The sequence below is a fragment of the Haliotis cracherodii genome, unplaced genomic scaffold (assembly GCF_022045235.1).
Source record: "Haliotis cracherodii isolate W230 unplaced genomic scaffold, xgHalCrac1.p SCAF_4, whole genome shotgun sequence".
NCBI lineage: Eukaryota > Metazoa > Mollusca > Gastropoda > Lepetellida > Haliotidae > Haliotis > Haliotis cracherodii.
In genome coordinates this window covers 31,704,219-31,722,889 of record NW_027266297.1, presented here as the reverse complement: position 1 = coordinate 31,722,889, position 18,671 = coordinate 31,704,219, and the positions used below count along the sequence as shown (strand labels likewise).

At 41.3% G+C, this 18,671-nt stretch overlaps 1 protein-coding gene across 3 annotated transcripts in view; it reads right to left on the bottom strand.

Annotated features, from left to right (window-relative positions):
• Positions 1 to 18,671, bottom strand: part of LOC139480559 (receptor-type tyrosine-protein phosphatase S-like) — a 140,931-nt gene that overhangs the window by 24,081 nt on the left and 98,179 nt on the right. Inside the window, exons 1-10 of one of the 3 annotated variants that reach the window (XM_071263698.1) lie at positions 12,633 to 12,932; positions 11,038 to 11,080; positions 9,618 to 9,712; positions 8,812 to 8,944; positions 7,750 to 7,898; positions 6,234 to 6,361; positions 5,373 to 5,517; positions 4,989 to 5,099; positions 1,587 to 1,719; positions 540 to 688 (exon numbers count right to left, since the gene is read on the bottom strand). In XM_071263698.1, the coding sequence (XP_071119799.1) occupies positions 540 to 688; positions 1,587 to 1,719; positions 4,989 to 5,099; positions 5,373 to 5,517; positions 6,234 to 6,361; positions 7,750 to 7,898; positions 8,812 to 8,944; positions 9,618 to 9,693 (1,024 nt within the window). In that variant the 5' untranslated portion in view covers positions 9,694 to 9,712; positions 11,038 to 11,080; positions 12,633 to 12,932. Of the gene's footprint in view, positions 1 to 539; positions 689 to 1,586; positions 1,720 to 4,988; positions 5,100 to 5,372; positions 5,518 to 6,233; positions 6,362 to 7,749; positions 7,899 to 8,811; positions 8,945 to 9,617; positions 9,713 to 10,268; positions 10,381 to 11,037; positions 11,081 to 12,632; positions 12,933 to 18,671 lie in introns of those variants that run through there. The other 2 variants (XM_071263699.1, XM_071263700.1) reach the window with 2 other exon arrangements.

Genomic DNA, 18,671 nt, shown 5'->3' with positions numbered 1-18,671 from the left:
CATGGTTGTGGGTGATATACAAAGATATCTCTGGGATATTTTTTTATTAACGAGACAGAGCACGGGTGGCCCAGTCGTCTGTGGCGCTGCAGTTCGCCGGGCAGAGTTGTGTGCCTAAGGCTAAACAGGATCCTATGATCGTGTATGATACTTGATTGGTCAGCACCATGCACGTGCTCGCAGTGTAAATGTCACTTTGCATCACCTTCGTCTTTCTTTTCACTTTATAATGACACTCCGCGATGTCACTGAAATTATGTCAACAGTGAGTGAGTGAGTTGGGTTTAGCGCCGCTTTTAACAGTATTCCAGTTATATCGCGGCGTGTCAGCTTAATGTGGGAGGAAAGCCCGAAGTGATGCAGGTCTCAGACGTTTACCACTTCGGTGAAACCCACGAGCACGGGTATGTTGCTGACAAACCTAGAAACCATGTTCAGGTCAGCGTGCCCAGTCCCCGTCCGTCGCCAACAAGAATAGGTTTCCCGGATTCGGAAATAATGATGAAATATACCGATAAAATTGGAGGCTAGTACCCTACCATGATCCCTTGTCATCATCGACATGATTTTGACAGAAGCGCCATCTTGAGTGCTCAGTGTTATGTTGAATGTGTAGTTTGTGGAACCATTGAAGTCGTTCTCATCCAGGAAGCAGGATCGATGTGTGCTCTTGGAGCAATTGTACCAACTGCAATGTCAAACAGTATAAGATGAATATACACAACTCACAAAACACTCACAGAAGACTCACAGAACTCTCACAGAACATGTTATGTAATTAATAATATCCCGAAACGTACAGCTTAAGAACAAAAGAATCCTATGGGTTCACAATGAACCCGTAGGGCACAGCCTTGTACTGTATTTCAGTTATATCACCGAGTGTCAACTTGTTATGAGGGAAAACAAGAAGTGTCTTAGACGTAAAACCCACCAGCTGGGGTATGGTGCTGACAAACTTTGAAATATAATATGAAACAATTTCAACCTAAAACCGAGGAGGAGAGTTTTAACTGACTTATAAACCTAAATGCAAGAATTACCAGAAATAACAAAAAACACCGGGATACCATATCGTGACACAATGCAGTAGTCGCGGTATATAACGAACTCAGTGACAGGGTAGACCGCGAAGATAACGTGCAGCATGCAGACAATTGAATTCATGACATGTGAGACTGAACACCCTTTCATCAACTGTCCCGGTGGGAAAAGTGTGACAATCCTTTACATTATATGTAACATTGCAGATTCGATTCATGTCGTAGAATTTTGGCATTCCTTTGAATTTCATAGTAATTGCCAAGGTATTCCGTAGAAAGACTCTTCTGCAAAAACAAGGCCCGTAAAAAAATAGGATGACGTCACTAAAGGTTAATAGTTATGAAAATACACTACTTTGATAGCTTATGCAGCAACGCAGTGTTGTTTTGACACACATCGACTAGCTAATACATTTGAGTAAATACGCACTTGAGTTGACCCATTGTTACGTTCTTGGGAAATATAATTATGCATTTCTAAATCAATACAAACGAAACAAAATGTCTGCTATACAATTGATTGAAATAGCGTGGCTTTCCTACTAATTCGCGCCTCTTGCCGTCCAGATGACGGAGACGTTTATGTCCTCTGGGTGCTGGTGCCTTACGATGTCCCAGCCTGCAGTCAGCGTCTCCCAGTTGCTCACGACGAAGGTGAAGTTCGTCGCCTCTGGGGCTGCAGTAACAATATCGTGAACATGATGTTGCAAGGAGGTTGAAAGACGCGGACATATAAGCATATGTATATATTGTTTGTTAATTGTCTAGCCCCATTCACATGGACAAAATTTACTCATGTAAGCAAATTTACTCATGGAGTACATTTACTCATGTAAGCAAAAGTATATTTACATTGCGTTCACATGAAGTTTATGCAAGGCAGAAGAAACATTATTTCATAAATAAATTGTGGACTTTTATCATTTGAGGCCATGTCGCTGTCGAAGATAGTCAACCAGAGGCGAAAGAGAGACTTTCAATACTTTCTCAGTATGGGATTAGTCTTAGGATTATGCCAGGAAAGAGAACTGTGGAAGAGAGAACGTTCTCAACACTGGTGGAACAATGTCGTCAAACGATCATTTGATGATAAACTGTGAATCGATAACTTTCGCATGACACGCGAAACATTTTATGAACATGTTATGTTCTTTGCAAGGAACTACAGCCGTATCTTCCTGATTATCAGTATCTTGGATTTAATATGCTTACGTAAGCAAATAGAGAATCTGTTCACATGACCAGAAATACTCCATCAGCATTTATACTTATGAGTAAATATACTTTTACTAGACCTCATCAGGTGTAGCAAATATTTTTTTACTCATGCCTCTTTACTCCTGGAGTATATTTACTCACGTAAGCAAATGCGTTCACATGCCACCATAAGTAAATTTACTTATGTAAGTATATATACTCTCGTAAGTAAAAGTGTCCATGTGAATGGGGCTTAAGGCCGCTTTCAAAACTACTTCAGTTACATGACGTAGACATTACAGGTCCGTAGATAATGGATTCAGGGCCAGACGAACCGATGATTTATGTACATGGTTGTGTGTATGTGTTCAGGTGCTTGCGTGTATGTGTTCATTCATATGCTTGGGTGTATGTGTTCATACACATGCTGGCGTGAATGTGTTCAAGAACATATGTGCTTGTACAGTGTTGCCTAGCAATGTTCATCGCATGGATGGTCGTCATTGACTCATTTGACGCAACAGGATATGGTCAACGTGATTCTAATTTTGCAATACTCGCATTCTTTTTATCAGTTTGCTTTTAAGTCAATATTTCGTTAATAGAAACAAATATTGATATCACATGTTACGACACAAATATTCATATTCCCACAAACAGCAGAAATTTAGGCACAGAATAAATACAGGCGGCGGATGTAATATATCCAAGCATGGATATCGAATGAGTGGAGTATTACGACGCTTTGAGTAGTATTTCAGTAAGAACACAGCGGGAAACACCAGAAAATAACTCCGGAATCGAACCCGGATCTGCGTCTTGACGACCAAACACTCTATCAGCTAGTCTAGCCCATGCGGCGTGTCAGCTTAATGTGGGAAGAAAGCCCGAAGTGATGCAGGTCTCAGACCACTTCGGTAAAACCCACGAGCACGGGTATGGTGCTGACAAACCTAGAAACATAATCGGGGAGAACCGGGATTCGAACCCACAATCATAGGTTTCTGGCGTGCCCAAGGGACGCAACTCTGCACAGCGAATCACGGCGCCTTAGACGACTAGGCCACCCGTTCCCCGGGCGTGCTGTGGAGGAAAGCCCGAAGTGGTGCAGGAATTTATAGTAACTGTTTATTTGTTTGTTGTTTTACGCCGCACTCAGCGATATTCCAGCTATATAACGGCGATCTGTAAATAATCGAAAATGGACCAGACAATCCAGTGATTGACATCATGAGCATCAAGGCACGCAATTGGGATACGATGACATGCATCAACCAAGTCAGCAAGTCTGCCCTCCCGATCCCGTTAGTCGCCCCTTACGACAAGCATAGTCGCCTTTTATAACTTTGATGAAACTCAAGGTGAGGTGAGGTTTAACGTCGCGTCCAAGATTATTGCACTTATATAACGACGGGCATGCACGTGTGTATGTGTGTGTGTGTGGCTGCTTGTACTAGTCCGGACTGATGCCGATTTATAGTGCTAGCTCACTGAGATACCATGCCGCAGTTTAACATGAATACCCCACTCAGACACAGTATACTGACTCCGAGCCGACCAGTCCTTGTTTTAGCCCCTTAATGCCGAGCGTCAGACAGAGTAACAACAAATACCATCTTTTAACGTGTTTTGGTATGACGCGGTATGAAACTGAAGAGCAATGCTGCTGACAAACCAAGAATCAATTTAGGGCGGACATAAATAGACCCCGGGCCACCATGCCCAGCGTGATAAGAGAGACACGATTCCAAGCTCAAATGATATCGAAACTTGAACTATGACGTGTTACAATACTAACAGGTATATGTACGGTATTCTTTGACACTGACCGTGCTATCAATATAAAAGGTTTCAGAGTACTCCTGACCTTCATCTTCAAGGGAAATAATAAGAGGCGTTGTAGGGGAAGTACATTTTCGCATCTTTCATTTCTCTTGAATAAATTTATTTCCGGCATTTCTCATGTTAAACCATGTCCGTGTGCACTGTTATAGTTGTTCTCATCTCCCGCGTAGCGTTCCGCTCGAAAACAAATTCTGAATATATTTCATCCCACTCTAGGAAGATTGAACGAATTTCCCGTTTCAAACTAAGATTTATTTCAAGTAGGGAAATATAGACTGTAGCTTCAATTTCCGTCTTTATGCTCTCAACGCCGACAGAGAAACTTCCCTTGCACACCGGATCGAGTACAAAACAATGTTGCGAGTTAATCATGACCACGCGTATTCTCGATATGTGTTCAAAATTCACAACCTGGGGGTCAGGATTCAAATTGTTAGTATCTATCACATTTATTTATTTTGTTGTTGTTCGGTCAATACAAATTTCTTGTTCGCCTGCCCCATCCCTATAAAGCTGATTGAGAAATATATATATATATGTCTAAATGTTTAAAACTTACCTGGACCGCCTCCCAGAGAGCGGAAGGTTCGGGGCTCGATCCCCGACCGCGTCATATCAAAAGACGTTAAAAGATGGTACTTGTTGTTACCCTGTCTGGCGCTCTGAATTAAGGGGCTAAAACAAGGACTGGTCGGCTCGGAGGCAGTATACTGTGTCTGAATAGGGTATTCATGTTAAACTGCGGCATGGTATCTCAGTGAGCTAGCACTATAAATCGGCATCAGTCCGGACTAGTACAAGCAGCCACACAAACACACACACGTACATGCACGTCGCTATATAAGTGCAATAATCTTGGACGCGACGTTAAAACCCATTTCACCTCAGCTCACTAAAACTTACCTTCTTCTGTTGTCATTGCAGGCGCTGTCCTCGGGTCACTCGGATACCCATATCCAGCGGTGGCGGAGGCGGAGACGCTCAAGTTGTATCTCGTGTTTGGAGTCAAAAACTCTTCATTGTCATAGCAACACGTGTATTAATAAATGGTGACCATTACAAAGACGGTATAATGCAAAACCATTTGCTCGAACATAAACAAATTTGTTCAACAGATTTAGTTTCGCTTTATTCTGTGCTTCTTGGAAATCAGTTGATTTCTTGAATTATAATTAAATTAAGTGAGTATCGAGGAGACGTACAGAGGTGAAATTTACTCATGTAAGCATGTATTTACTCTTTGACGCGACGTTAAACCCCATTTCACCTCATCTCACTAAATCTTACCTTCTTCTGTTGTCATTGCATGCGCTGTCCTCGGGTCACTCGGGTACCCATATCCAGCGGTGGCGGACACGCTCAAGTTGTATCTCATGTTTGGAGTCAGTCCGCAGATCGTTATAGTTTGCTCGGCTGTTTCAGTGGTGTTTATCTGTGAACATTCAGAATCATTTAAAGCATGTTACGCTTGGAGGGTACATTGATCTATCGGTGAACTGTAGCATCTTTCCACGCTCAAACACATAGATGATAACGTTATTAAGGAAACAAGAGGGGACCTAGTTATTGTTTAAAATCATGGCGTCATATCAGATTTTATCATTTTAAAATGGCTTGGGTGCGATCTCCTGGAAATATATGGCATCACAATGTTTTGCAGACCATTGCGACGTCATCGGTTGTCATAACGTCATAATCAAATGACATCACTTATCTCTCTGCTACTGAAACTGTTCAGTTCTACTTTTAAAACTCAAGGCGGAGGTTAATACTGTTAACAAACTGAAAACGTTGGAAGAATGATTTTGGATGATAAATAGAATCTCACCCTCGTGTCTTTTGATATCAAACATATCAACCCTCAGAGTTCTAACTTTTAGTAACTCGTGTTGATATACTCGTATTTGATATCAGCAGACACTTGGTTGAGATTTTTTAAATACTGCCTGGGTAAAAACTCTTCATTGTCATAGCAACACGTGTATTAATAAATGGTGACCATTACAATGACGGTATAATGCAAAACCATTTGCTCGAACATAAACAAATTTGTTCAACATATTTAGTTTCGCTTTATTCTGTGCTTCTTGTTAAATCAGTTGATTTCTTGAATTATAATTAAATTAAGTGAGTATCGAGGAGACGTACAGAGGTGAAAGTACTGTACGTCACTCTGAATGTGACATCTCTGTACCATCTGTCTTTGTTCCACGCCAACCCTACACAACGACTGGTGACATGGGTGACTTTCAGAGACTCCACAGGTGCCGGTTTCACTGAAACATGAAAGTGAGTGAGTGAGTATGGTTTTACGTCGCTTTTAGCAATATTCCAGGAATATCACGGCGGGGGACACCAGAAAGAGCTTCACACATTGTACCCATGTCGGGAATCGAACCCGGGTCTTCGGCGTGGCGTACGAACGCTTTAACCAATAGGCTACCCGACCGCCCCGAAAAATGAAAGAGGAACCCTAAACAAACGGATTGTTCAAATTACTGCAGGGACACCAAGTTAACGGCTAGAATAACTCTGTGGAATGCTGAATTATCAAGCACACTTATTAACCTGTCTGTTGGCTTTAATAAAAAGGAATTGTGATTTCAAACTTTCGAGGTTTCATTTAACAGATGAATCAATATTTTGCACAAATATGTTGCATATTTTTCATATATAACAGTATGGTCAGTGGTAAATACATTTTAGAAATGTTTTTTTGTCAAGTGACAGATGTTGTTGATCTCTGACAGAATTGTCAGTCGGGGGGAAAAGAAAAGAAACAAACAGCCAGGAGTTAAATCATCAGTTAGTTTCCTCATTAACGTACAGTAGACTACGGTTATAACGAAAACGCTTATAACGAACTGACGGATATAACGAACTTACTTTTTTGGTCCCGACTATTTACTGTAGTTATGCTGTATATATGTTTATATCGAACTACGGTTATAACGAACTAAAATTAGTAGTCCCTTTGAGTTCGTTATAACCGTAGTCTACTGTATCATAACTACAGACATTTGCGAAAGTCAGGACCCGGAAGGACAAGTTTCCGGTTAACCGGAGTGCGGACATGAGGTTTTTTACAGTACATGAAAATGACACAAGACACGATAAACTGAAATCATGGTTGTGGGTGATATACAAAGATATCTCTGGGATATTTTTTTATTAACGAGACAGAGCACGGGTGGCCCAGTCGTCTGTGGCGCTGCAGTTCGCCGGGCAGAGTTGTGTGCCTTAGGCTAAACAGGATCCTATGATCGTGTATGATACTTGATTCGGCAGCACCATACACGTGCTCGCAGTGTAAATGTCACTTTGCATCACCTTCGTCTTTCTTTTCACATTATAATGACACTCCGCGATGTCACTGAAATTATGTCAACAGTGAGTGAGTGAGTTGGGTTTAGCGCCGCTTTTAACAGTATTCCAGTTATATCGCGGCGTGTCAGCTTAATGTGGGAGGAAAGCCCGAAGTGATGCAGGTCTCAGACGTTTACCACTTCGGTGAAACCCACGAGCACGGGTATGTTGCTGACAAACCTAGAAACCATGTTCAGGTCAGTGTGCCCAGTCCCCGTCCGTCGCGAACAAGAAAAGATTTCCCGGATTCGGAAATAATGATGAAATATACCGATAAAATTGGAGGCTAGTACCCTACCATGATCCCTTGTCATCATCGACATGATTTTGACAGAAGCGCCATCTTGAGTGCTCAGTGTTATGCTGAATGTGTAGTTTGTGGAACCATTGAAGTCGTTCTCATCCAGGAAGCAGGATCGATGTGTGCTCTTGGAGCAATAGTACCAACTGCAATGTCAAACAGTATAAGATGAATATACACAACTCACAAAACACTCACAGAAGACTCACAGAACTCTCACAGAACATGTTATGTAATTAATAATATCCCGAAACGTACAGCTTAAGAACAAAAGAATCCTATGGGTTCACAATGAACCCGTAGGGCACAGCCTTGTACAGTATTTCAGTTATATCACCGAGTGTCAACTTGTTATGAGGGAAAACAAGAAGTGTCTTAAACGTAAAACCCACCAGCTGGGGTATGGTGCTGGCAAACTTTGAAATATAATATGAAACAATTTCAACCTAAAACCGAGGAGGAGAGTTTTAACTGACTTATAAACCTAAATGCAAGAATTACCAGAAATAACAAAAAACACCGGGATACCATATCGTGACACAATGCAGTAGTCGCGGTATATAACGAACTCAGTGACAGGGTAGACCGCGAAGATAACGTGCAGCATGCAGACAATTGAATTCATGACATGTGAGACTGAACACCCTTTCATCAACTGTCCCGGTGGGAAAAGTGTGACAATCCTTAATAGGATATGTAACATTGCAGATTCGATTCACGTCGTAGAATTTTGGCATTCCTTTGAATTTCATAGTAATTGCCAAGGTATTCCGTAGAAAGACTCTGCTAAGAGGTTCTTCCGCAAAAACAAGGCCCGTAAAAAAATAGGATGACGTCACTAAAGGTTAATAGTTATGAAAATGTACTACTTTGATAGGTTATGCAACAACGCAGTGTTGTTTTGACACACATCGACCAGCTAATACATTTGAGTAGATACGCACTTGAGTTGACCCATTGTTACGTTCTTGGGAAATATAATTATGCATTTCTAAATCAATACAAACGAAACAAAAATGTCTGCTATACAAGTGATTGAAATAGCGTGGCTTTTCCTACCTTTTCGCGCCTTTTGCCGTCCAGATGACAGAGACGTTTATGTCCTCTGGCTGCTGGTGCCCCACGATGTCCCAGCCTGCAGTCAGCGTCCTCCAGTTGCTCACGACGAAGGTGAAGTTCGTCGCTTCTGGGTCTGCAGTAACAATATCGTGAACATGATGTTGAAAGGAGGTTGAAAGACGCCGACATATAAGCATATGTATATATTGTTTGTTAATTGTCCGCTCTCAAAACTACTCCAGTTATATGACGGCGGTTTGTAAATAATGGATTTAGGGCCAGACGAACCGATGATTTATGTACATGGTTGCGTGTATGTGTTCAGGTGCTTGCGTTTATGTGTTCATTCACATGCTGGCGTGAATGTGTTCAAGAACATATGTGCTTGTACAGTGTTGCCTAGCAATGTTCATCGCATGGATGGTCGTCATTGACTCATTTGACGCAACAGGATATGGTCAACGTGATTCTAATTTTGCAATACTCGCATTCTTTTTATCAGTTTGCTTTTAAGTCAATATTTCGTTAATAGAAACAAATATTGATATCACATGTTACTACACAATATTCATATTCCCACAAACAGCAGAAATTTAGGCACAGAATAAATACAGGCGGCGGATGTAATATATCCAAGCATGGATATCGAATGAGTGGAGTATTACGACGCTTTGAGTAGTATTTCAGTAAGAACACAGCGGGAAACACCAGAAAATAACTCCGGAATCGAACCCGGATCTGCGTCTTGACGACCAAACACTCTATCAGCTAGTCTAGCCCATGTAGGTATAAATAAAAATACTTACCGGCTGTACATGAAGACAGATGCCACGCCAGCAGCACGATGGCCCACAAGACCAGAGGACATACACTGTGGGGCATGTCAGCAGTCTGGGGTCACCTACAAGGAATTCATTTATTCAGTAATAAAGACATTAGGTCCGTATACCATTGAACGAGTACATGGCACTCTTCTGCGAGGTCGTTGGCCAAATATTGTTTTGTTGCCATAGCGTTACTCGTTTACGAGGCCAAAGGAAAATCTTAAGATGTAAACTTGTAAATTTGAAATACAGGAGTCTAGGTGGCAATTTACAACAATGGAATGTCACAATAAAAGAAAACTGTTCTGATGAATTATCAACTTGAGTTGATTGCAACGTTAAATGTATGTTTAATTAAAACAATTATTTATATTGGACATCGTAAAAAGTAGTGAGGAAAATTTTTAATGCAAGATCTTTTGGGTGTTTCCTCGTTTCACTTTCGGCACTGATATACATATTAGATAACTTATAATAGTGTGCGACCAGATACTCGGAGCACCGCTGTTGTTAAAGCCAGTACACTAAATCATTCATATACAATTGACAATCAAATTTAGAAGCGATGCTGATGACAAAGCGACATCGTTATTATTAGCAATATACAAGCTAAGGCGACTGTGAATCTCATACTTTAACATAGGCAAACGACGGTCGTAGTGTCAAGATGGTTTTGTGCAACGGGCCCCTAGGTCCAGTTTCATGCATTGTAGGGCTGCTAATACCGAAATCCCCATTTATATGTATGTGTTTGGAAAAGTGATCGCATGGAGAAAGATTAAGAAATTAAAAATTAAAAAAACACTAAGGCAAAAGTGATCATGTGCTTAGATATCTTATTGTGATTGTGAACTTTCTTAAACAGTTTGAAGCTTTGAATTATTGTATTATATTGCAATATGGATGGATCCAAAGGTTATCAATTTAAAATAAAAACAACTTTAAACAAATTCTTATTTCAAATGAAATTTGGTTGTCACATTTGGTCTTCGCTATATAATAAAAGCGACAAAACCTTTTCCATATATTCACAGGAAATCTCTGCTAAAAGCATAGTCGATTGTACGATTCCGACTGTATCATGAACATGTGTTTAGGAATCACTGTCAAATAGCGTTGATACCAGAAATGGGAACAAGACTGGTCCATTTTCAGTCCTAGATATAGATGTGATTACAAAACTTTAAGTGACAGAAAAAATGAGCTAGCATTCTTTTTTCCTCAAATATTCATTAAAACTAAACCAATCTACAGGTTTTTAGTGTGTACGAACTAGCAGACACATCGACATGTGATATGATATAGTCCATATCATCATGACTGTTCTTAATATTTTTTTATGATCTCAGTTAATTTTGCCCTGGTTAATATATTGAAGCATAAACACACAAAACATATTCACCGTGGTTTCTTCTTGCTCCCGGCCAGCCTCACTCACACCAACACTGAAGGACAGCAAGACATGATTCAGCTAGTTAGTAAATCGTATCACGCATGGGCATTATGACACGAAACCCGATGTTTTCGACGAAATGTAATGTATTCATTGACGCTCATGAATATGCATGTAAAATTCACCAGTCTTTGTTTACCTTCAGCGGGAAGTTCACTGCTCAGTGTGAATTGACTTTTAATATCACTCAGATTGTGTTGGTTTTCCGTTTTAAATTCTTTAACAGGGACAACCTGACTTTGGGTGGGGTAGCAGTGTTACTGTGAGCAGGGGGAGAGGGGAGTGTCTGAGGCTAGGTCACTCTGTTCATGGGTATGAACACTACATTAACCTTTTTAAAATTGAAGGGCTTTTCAGAAGCAAAACCTTTCACGAAAGTGTTGATCTGCTGCAGCCGTGTGACTACTCCCATCCCTACTACTCAAAGAAGTTAAGGACCACCCGATTTGTTCAGTACCAGTAAGAACGAGTGAAGCGCGTGTACGTTGCTCATAATACTTGTATGTTCGTATATGCAATCGGTCGGCAGGAAGTGACAATATTGAGTCGATGGCTTGTGGTATATGCAAGTTTACTTTATACCGGGAGATTACAAGGGAGATTACATTTACAAGGTTACATTTTGGCAAGACTAACGAGTCTATGCATAGTCCAATCAAAATCGAGCTGCGAAATCGAAATCCGGTAAATTGTCATGCAGATTTCGGTCGATTGCAGGATTTGCAAAGCATGTGCACAGCTAACTCTTTGCCTTTTAATCAAGGTGCTCACGTGATTTGATGCACTTCGCGATGTAAGACTCGTTTTATCACAGTATATAGATCTTGATTATCGATCAGATCGTCTTGACTGGGCGCCGCCGTTTTGTTTGAAGTAAATGCAAGTGATACGAGAGGTGGAATCTGATTGGTCCATAGGAGAGGCATAGAAGGGACATAACTCGTAAGTCACTGATGGCGCTACGATCGTGCCCGGGAATTCCATCCTAGTTCGGCAAAGGTGGAAACTGGATTTTTAAAGTCAGTTAACTCACTTGCCTCGGGAAGATGCTAATTCCGGCCTCCTCACCTCATTAGTTTAACGTTAAAACGACTACAAAATCCTATTACCATTAACACAACCTGTTCAGATGTCATATTCCAAATTATATATATTATCAATTCGGATTTCAAGTAATATTTCGCAGTATCCAACTACGTATTATAGGTGGTGGGCTGTATGTGGTAGAGTGACCACCATGACACTGCCTTGTATGGTCTGTTTAAGGGACACGTTTGCCCTGGGTACGAACATACTATGCAATAATATACTATATATACCAGGGAGAACACAATTCTGGATGTATTCTTGTTGGGCATGTGTGAGTGTACACCAAAGATATAACACTGTTTACACGGATAAATAAACACACAAGTGACTTTCATTGTCGACCGCTACGCATAGATCGTGTGTAACAGCAGGAGTATATATACATCTCCACAGTATACATCGTTTTGGTGTAAAACAACGTTTTATGTGTTCATAACATGCAAAAAAATTCTCACCTTCTGGCTGTCATAGATTCATAAGAATATCTCGTCAGATCACGTTAAATACACGTGACACATTTCCCAAGCTCTTCAGGTTAAACTACCCGTGTGAAGGCATGAGCTGACCCCCTTTTTCAAGAATTGAAAACCGTTGCGGAGCTCGTACCTTTCGTACACTGAATACTCATGCTCTGATTCAAAGACAGCGTTGTATAATGGATCGTCAAAGCTTCTATGCAAGTTGCAGTATGACTATGTCATTTTGTTGATTTCATGTTCAATGGTTCTACAAGCTAACAATGCAAGTGATCGGTGTTTGAAGTGTCTGCATTGCCACCAGATCGTGCAGTGATTAACAGCATTGTGAGCAATGTGGCCAAGTAACCGTAAACAGGAAAGATTCAGGGTTCGACAGGTGCATGAATGCGTATCAGTTAATGTTTGAAGGACACATGTTGAAGTAAACATGTCAACTAAATATCTGTTAACATATGGGTTGAAATTAACATAAGGAGCGGTAGTATCCGACATTTTCCTTCAATAGTTTCACACAGAACAAATACAGTTTCCGCCATGATCATGAAACATGCATGAGGAGCATTGTGTCATTTTAAGTATGACGTTGCCCTCTTTCAAAGGAGTTGGTTCTCTGAAACCTTTTAATATGCAGGTGCACAGTTTCCTCATTTCAGTTTCCACGCGCTAAACATATGTGGACTTAATATATATGCTACTCAGAAGAAGTTAAAGAACACCCGATATGTTCATATGAATAGTGTTAATCTTTCACCATGACAGTCATATGTAGTCATATGAAAAACAATCGGGTGTTCTTTAAAATCTTTTGAGTAGTATACATATGTATTGAAAACTCTGTCATGGTTTATCCTTATTTGTCACATGTTCAAAAGCATCCTGTTTTATGCTAAATCAGATTAACAGTACAAATCCATTTATGTTCAGTACTAATTCGTCATTCAGGAGCTACTAGTAAGTGAGTTTAGCTTTTTCGCTGCTTATTGCAGTATTCCAAAAATATCACGGCGGAAATGGCTTCACAAATGGCTTCACACATTGTACTCATGATGAGAGTCGAACCCGGGTCTTCGGCGTGACGAGCGAACGCTTCACCAACTAGGCTATCTAACCGCCCCGCAGTTGTTACTAAAGGTTGAGGGACATGAAGGGGCCTCACGTGTAAGAGCCTCCCTCCGTTCCCCCGTTTTTTATCAATGATTACAACCAAAACCAACTCCGCTGTTAGTTTTTTCTGATTCTCTTTCACCTCATCAGACACGGGGGCACGGGTGGCCCAGTCGTCTAAGGCGCCGCGATTCGCTGTGCAGAGTTGCGTCCGTTGGACAGGCCAGAAACCTATGATTGTGGGTTCGAATTCCGGTTCACCCCGATTATGTTTCTAGGTTTGTCAGCACCATACCCGTGCTTTCACTGAAGTGGTAAACGTCTGAGACCTGCATCACTTGTGGCTTTCCTCCAACATTAAGCTGACACGCCGTGATATAACTGGAATACTGTTAAAAGCGGTTATAAACCCCACTCACTCACTCACTCTTGGGAGACACGTGATGTGCAGGGTGCATTACTGCGGGTATCTGTACGCTGGATCACATGAACGCGTTTCACTTATGAGCCGTTGAATCGTTTAAACGTGTATTCATATTGGAGTTCTATTGCATAATGGACAGCTTTTCAATTCATAACCTAAGGCATTACTACCTCGAAGGAAGAGTGCAAAGAAAACCGGGGTTTGAATAAAAAAGCGACAAAACCCTTTCCATAATCCTAACGAAAGTGTGCTGTGAGAGCCTTTACTCCGTCTCCATACGCGGGGGAAGTGAAGGTACACGCACCTCAGGTCAGTTTTAATTCCATGTTCATATATTGTAGACAGGAAAACCTGGAGATGTCACGTTACAAATGCTGATAAAGACCTGATGTAATATTAAAGATAGCGTGTGACCTATTAACACATGACCTATAAACAAGCTATTCCGATACCACTGCCCCCCCCCCCCCCCCACACACACACACACACACAAACCTACCCAAAAAGCCTCGACAACACCCCTCCCCCCACCCATCCCCATCCCCCTCCCGACCCACTACTCTTCCCAGGCTACTCCACACAGACCATCCCCGTTTACATTTACAGCCCGACACCACTCTTTCTAGCCCCCCACCCCCACCCCCCCCCCCCCACACACACAGACTAACACACAATCCTCCCGCCCCCTCAAATCTTCCCGCCCTACTCCCCCTATACACACCCACACCCACATACACACACACACACACCCACCCCCCCCCCACACACACACACTAACACACACACACACACACACACACTAACACACACACACACACACTAACACACAATCCTCCCGCCCTCTCAAATCTCCCCGCCCTAATCCCCCTACACACACACACACACACACACACACACACACACACACACACACACACACACACACACACACACACACACACACACACAGACACACACACACACACACAATACTCCCGCCCCCCTCAATTCTTCCCACCCTAATCCCCCTACACACACACACACACACAAACACACACAAACACACACAATCCTCCCGCCCCCCTCAATTCTTCCCGCCCTACTCCCCCAACACACACACACACTAACACACTAACACATACACACACACACACACACACACACCCTACACCACACATACCATCCCCATTTGTATAACATTTGGTTGTTATCTAATCCATATACTAATGAATGTTTTGTATTAAATGTATGCTGGTGTTTAAGAAAGCACTGTTCAAATCAAATCAGTCTGTTATTTAGATTAACACTTTAGTGATGACTTGGTATATATCCGCTCCTTTCTATCAAAACTCCGTACTGTTATTCCTTCGCTTCCAACGTTTCTTATGTTTGATGTAACTCCCCTAACCTTTACTAGTGTAATCTTAGGTATATATATATTAATATTCAATATGTTAATGCTTTAAAATTAAGTGAGGGTGAGTAAGTTGGGTTTAACGCCGCTTTTAACAGTATTCCAGTTATATCGCGGCGTGTCAGCTTAATGTGGGAGGAAAGCCCGAAGTGATGCAGGTCCCAGACCTTTACCACTTCAGTGAAACTCACGGGCACGGGTCTGGTGCTGACAAACCTAGAAACATAATCGGGGCGAACCGGGATTCGAACCCACAATCATAGGTTTCTGGCGTGCCCAAGGGACGAAACCCTGCACAGCGAATCGCGGCGCCTTAGACGACTGGGCCACCCGTGTTACCCTTTAAAATTAAGTGTAATATCGGTAATGCACTACTGCAGATTGTATTAAACAATATTGTATAAAATTATAAGATAAGTAAAAAGAACCCAATCTCTGTTGTCTTGGCAACATACTTCTTGGATCAATAAAAGTTATTAAATAATGTAATTAATCCATATGCAAGTATGTATTTCATGACTCATAAACTCCCAATTGTCCCGATGCTTTTTTGTATTTAGTTATGATTGACTGACATATTTGTTCCTATCTTTATATCTTTACCTTTATTTATCCCTGCAAGAAGTATTTCAGCCCATGTACATCAATTTGAGAAGAAAATTGGTAGACTTTCTGGTATTGTTCTACGGGGTATCAGGATGAGGAGTATTGTCCGTGTGGGGTAATGTGCGGATCCCCTTCACTTCTCACACCAAATACACACACGATGCAATAGTAGCACACCTGCTGACAGTACTGATGTATATTCTACCCCTTTTGTGTTTAGTGAGTGAGTGTGGTTTTACGCCGCTTTTAGCAATATTCCAGCAATATCACGGCGGGGGACACCAGAAATGGGCTTCACACATTGTACCCATGTCGGGAAATGAACCCGGGTTTTCGGCGTGACGAGCGAACGCTTTAACCATTAGGTAACCGACTACCCCATTTCCAAACACATATATGTGTAGTTTGCAAACTTTCTTTGGGGTTGGATCCTGAGAGAGGAGTGATTAGATATTAGGATAATTTCACTCTAAAGTGTATCAATATCAGGTCTTTCTAGAGTGTTTCTATCCTATATTCTAGGACAGAATCACTCTCGAGTGAAATTTAAGGGGAGTGATCTAAATCTTGGCCCCTTCCTCGGCGCGGCAAGGGAACGGTCAGTGTGAACGTGAAAGGTTCTGTCAGCTGCCCATGTTGGGTGAGGAGAAATTGGGTTTAACGTCGAGTTCAAGATTATTTCACTTACATGTGTGCTAGTACGTGACTTGTCCTGACTGATGCCGGTTTTACAGTGCCAGCCCAATTTATCAGTTTATCATGAATACCCCACTCAGACACAGAATACTGACTCCGAGCCGACCAGTCCTTGTTTTAGCCCCTTATGCCGTGCACCAGTAACAACAAGTACCATCCTTTAACGCCATTTGATATGACGCGGCCGTGGATTGAACCCCGGACCTTCCTCTCTCCGGGCGGACGCTCTACCACTAGACCACGGAGGCGGTCGCTGCCCACGTGAGCTTAATTCAACACCATTTAGCCTGCGGGACTGGTTCAAAACCAAATTCATATAATATACCTCAAACTCACTCACTGAAAGAGCATGTTATCCCCTGTGTCCCTGTACCTGACCGTTGCATTGGAAAAGACCTTGAACGTTTCTGACGTTCTATATCTTTTTATGTTTCTGGACTGGTGAAGTTGAAATTTGGCATGCGCGTTTCTCCTGATGTATACATCTTGGTATGTTCAAATTATTTGTTTGTTTACAATATTACCTCGTGAACCACAAGAATCACGAGACTTAGAAAGCTGAAACTTCTTATGAATGATCACGACACCAGGTTGATGATAAGTCACGGCAACTTTTTCAAGGCATCATTATCGGCAGTCAACTTCGGTGCCAGAGACAATGTTACAAAACTCTCTTTTCATGAAACTCAGCATTGATGCTTGCCATCATTATAAGATTGAAGCCTCATAAAATCAACAAAATTTCAGTTTGTTTGAAAATGTGTCTTTCGAAAAAATATTAAGAATCCGAATTGTTAAGCAAACTGTCTTCAGAAATCAATTAGCGATGCCATTACAGAGTTATACATGGAGTAGCACGTCTTGTAGCATACTTAGCTTGTTAGGTATGTGTTACCTATACAGCAGACAGCAGGTCAGCAAGTTTAAGTTCGCTGCAGGTGTCCATCAAAGTTTACAAATGGTGAAAACAGGCAAATATTTGCCATATTTATTAACTAAGTGTGAAGCTAAATCCTTACAAATTGGTTGTGTAAAAAAATATTTAAAAAATATATATTCATACATTCATACTTATATGAATACATTGATTAAATGTTTGTAATTGGGGTCTGTGTTTATTTCCAGTTTCTTTATCATGTTGGTATATCGTGTCGGAATCAAGGCAGTTACCTTGCATCTAAGTCGAAAATTATTATTTTGTATTTTATAGCCGCTAATATATTCGTTGGGATCACCTATGACTATTCAGCAATGTTTAAAATCAGAGGACGGAGTTTGTCCGTCCGTCCGCTTCTCAATGGGAACAAGTTTTCTCAAGAACTATTTAAGATGAGAAATGAAATTTTACACACTGTATTTTACGTTACTGGTCACGATCTGAAATGGGTTTTTAAAATTGGACTCGTAAATTCATTATTAACGGAGTTGTGGCCCTTGCTCCGAGATTTTCAACTTGGACAACTTCAACTTTTCAAATAAGGACATGTTTTCTCAGAAACTACTACATGGAGCTTGCATGCCTCTCAGAGATACTTGTCAAAACTGAGCTGAAGAATGTGTGCCATAAAATATATTTCAGGGCTACGGCACTTGTGCAATTGTTATTTAAAAAATATTTTAAAATGCCCTACCGACCATGACTGAGAAAGAAGACGTAATTTTCTCCGGTGGTATCATCGTCAAATCGGCTGTTTCAACCAGAGGTTTGTAATGTGATATGATATCCCTGATTGACCAATCGGAATCGAGTATATCCCACATTCGTTGAAGATTAATTAATGGTGTGCCAAAT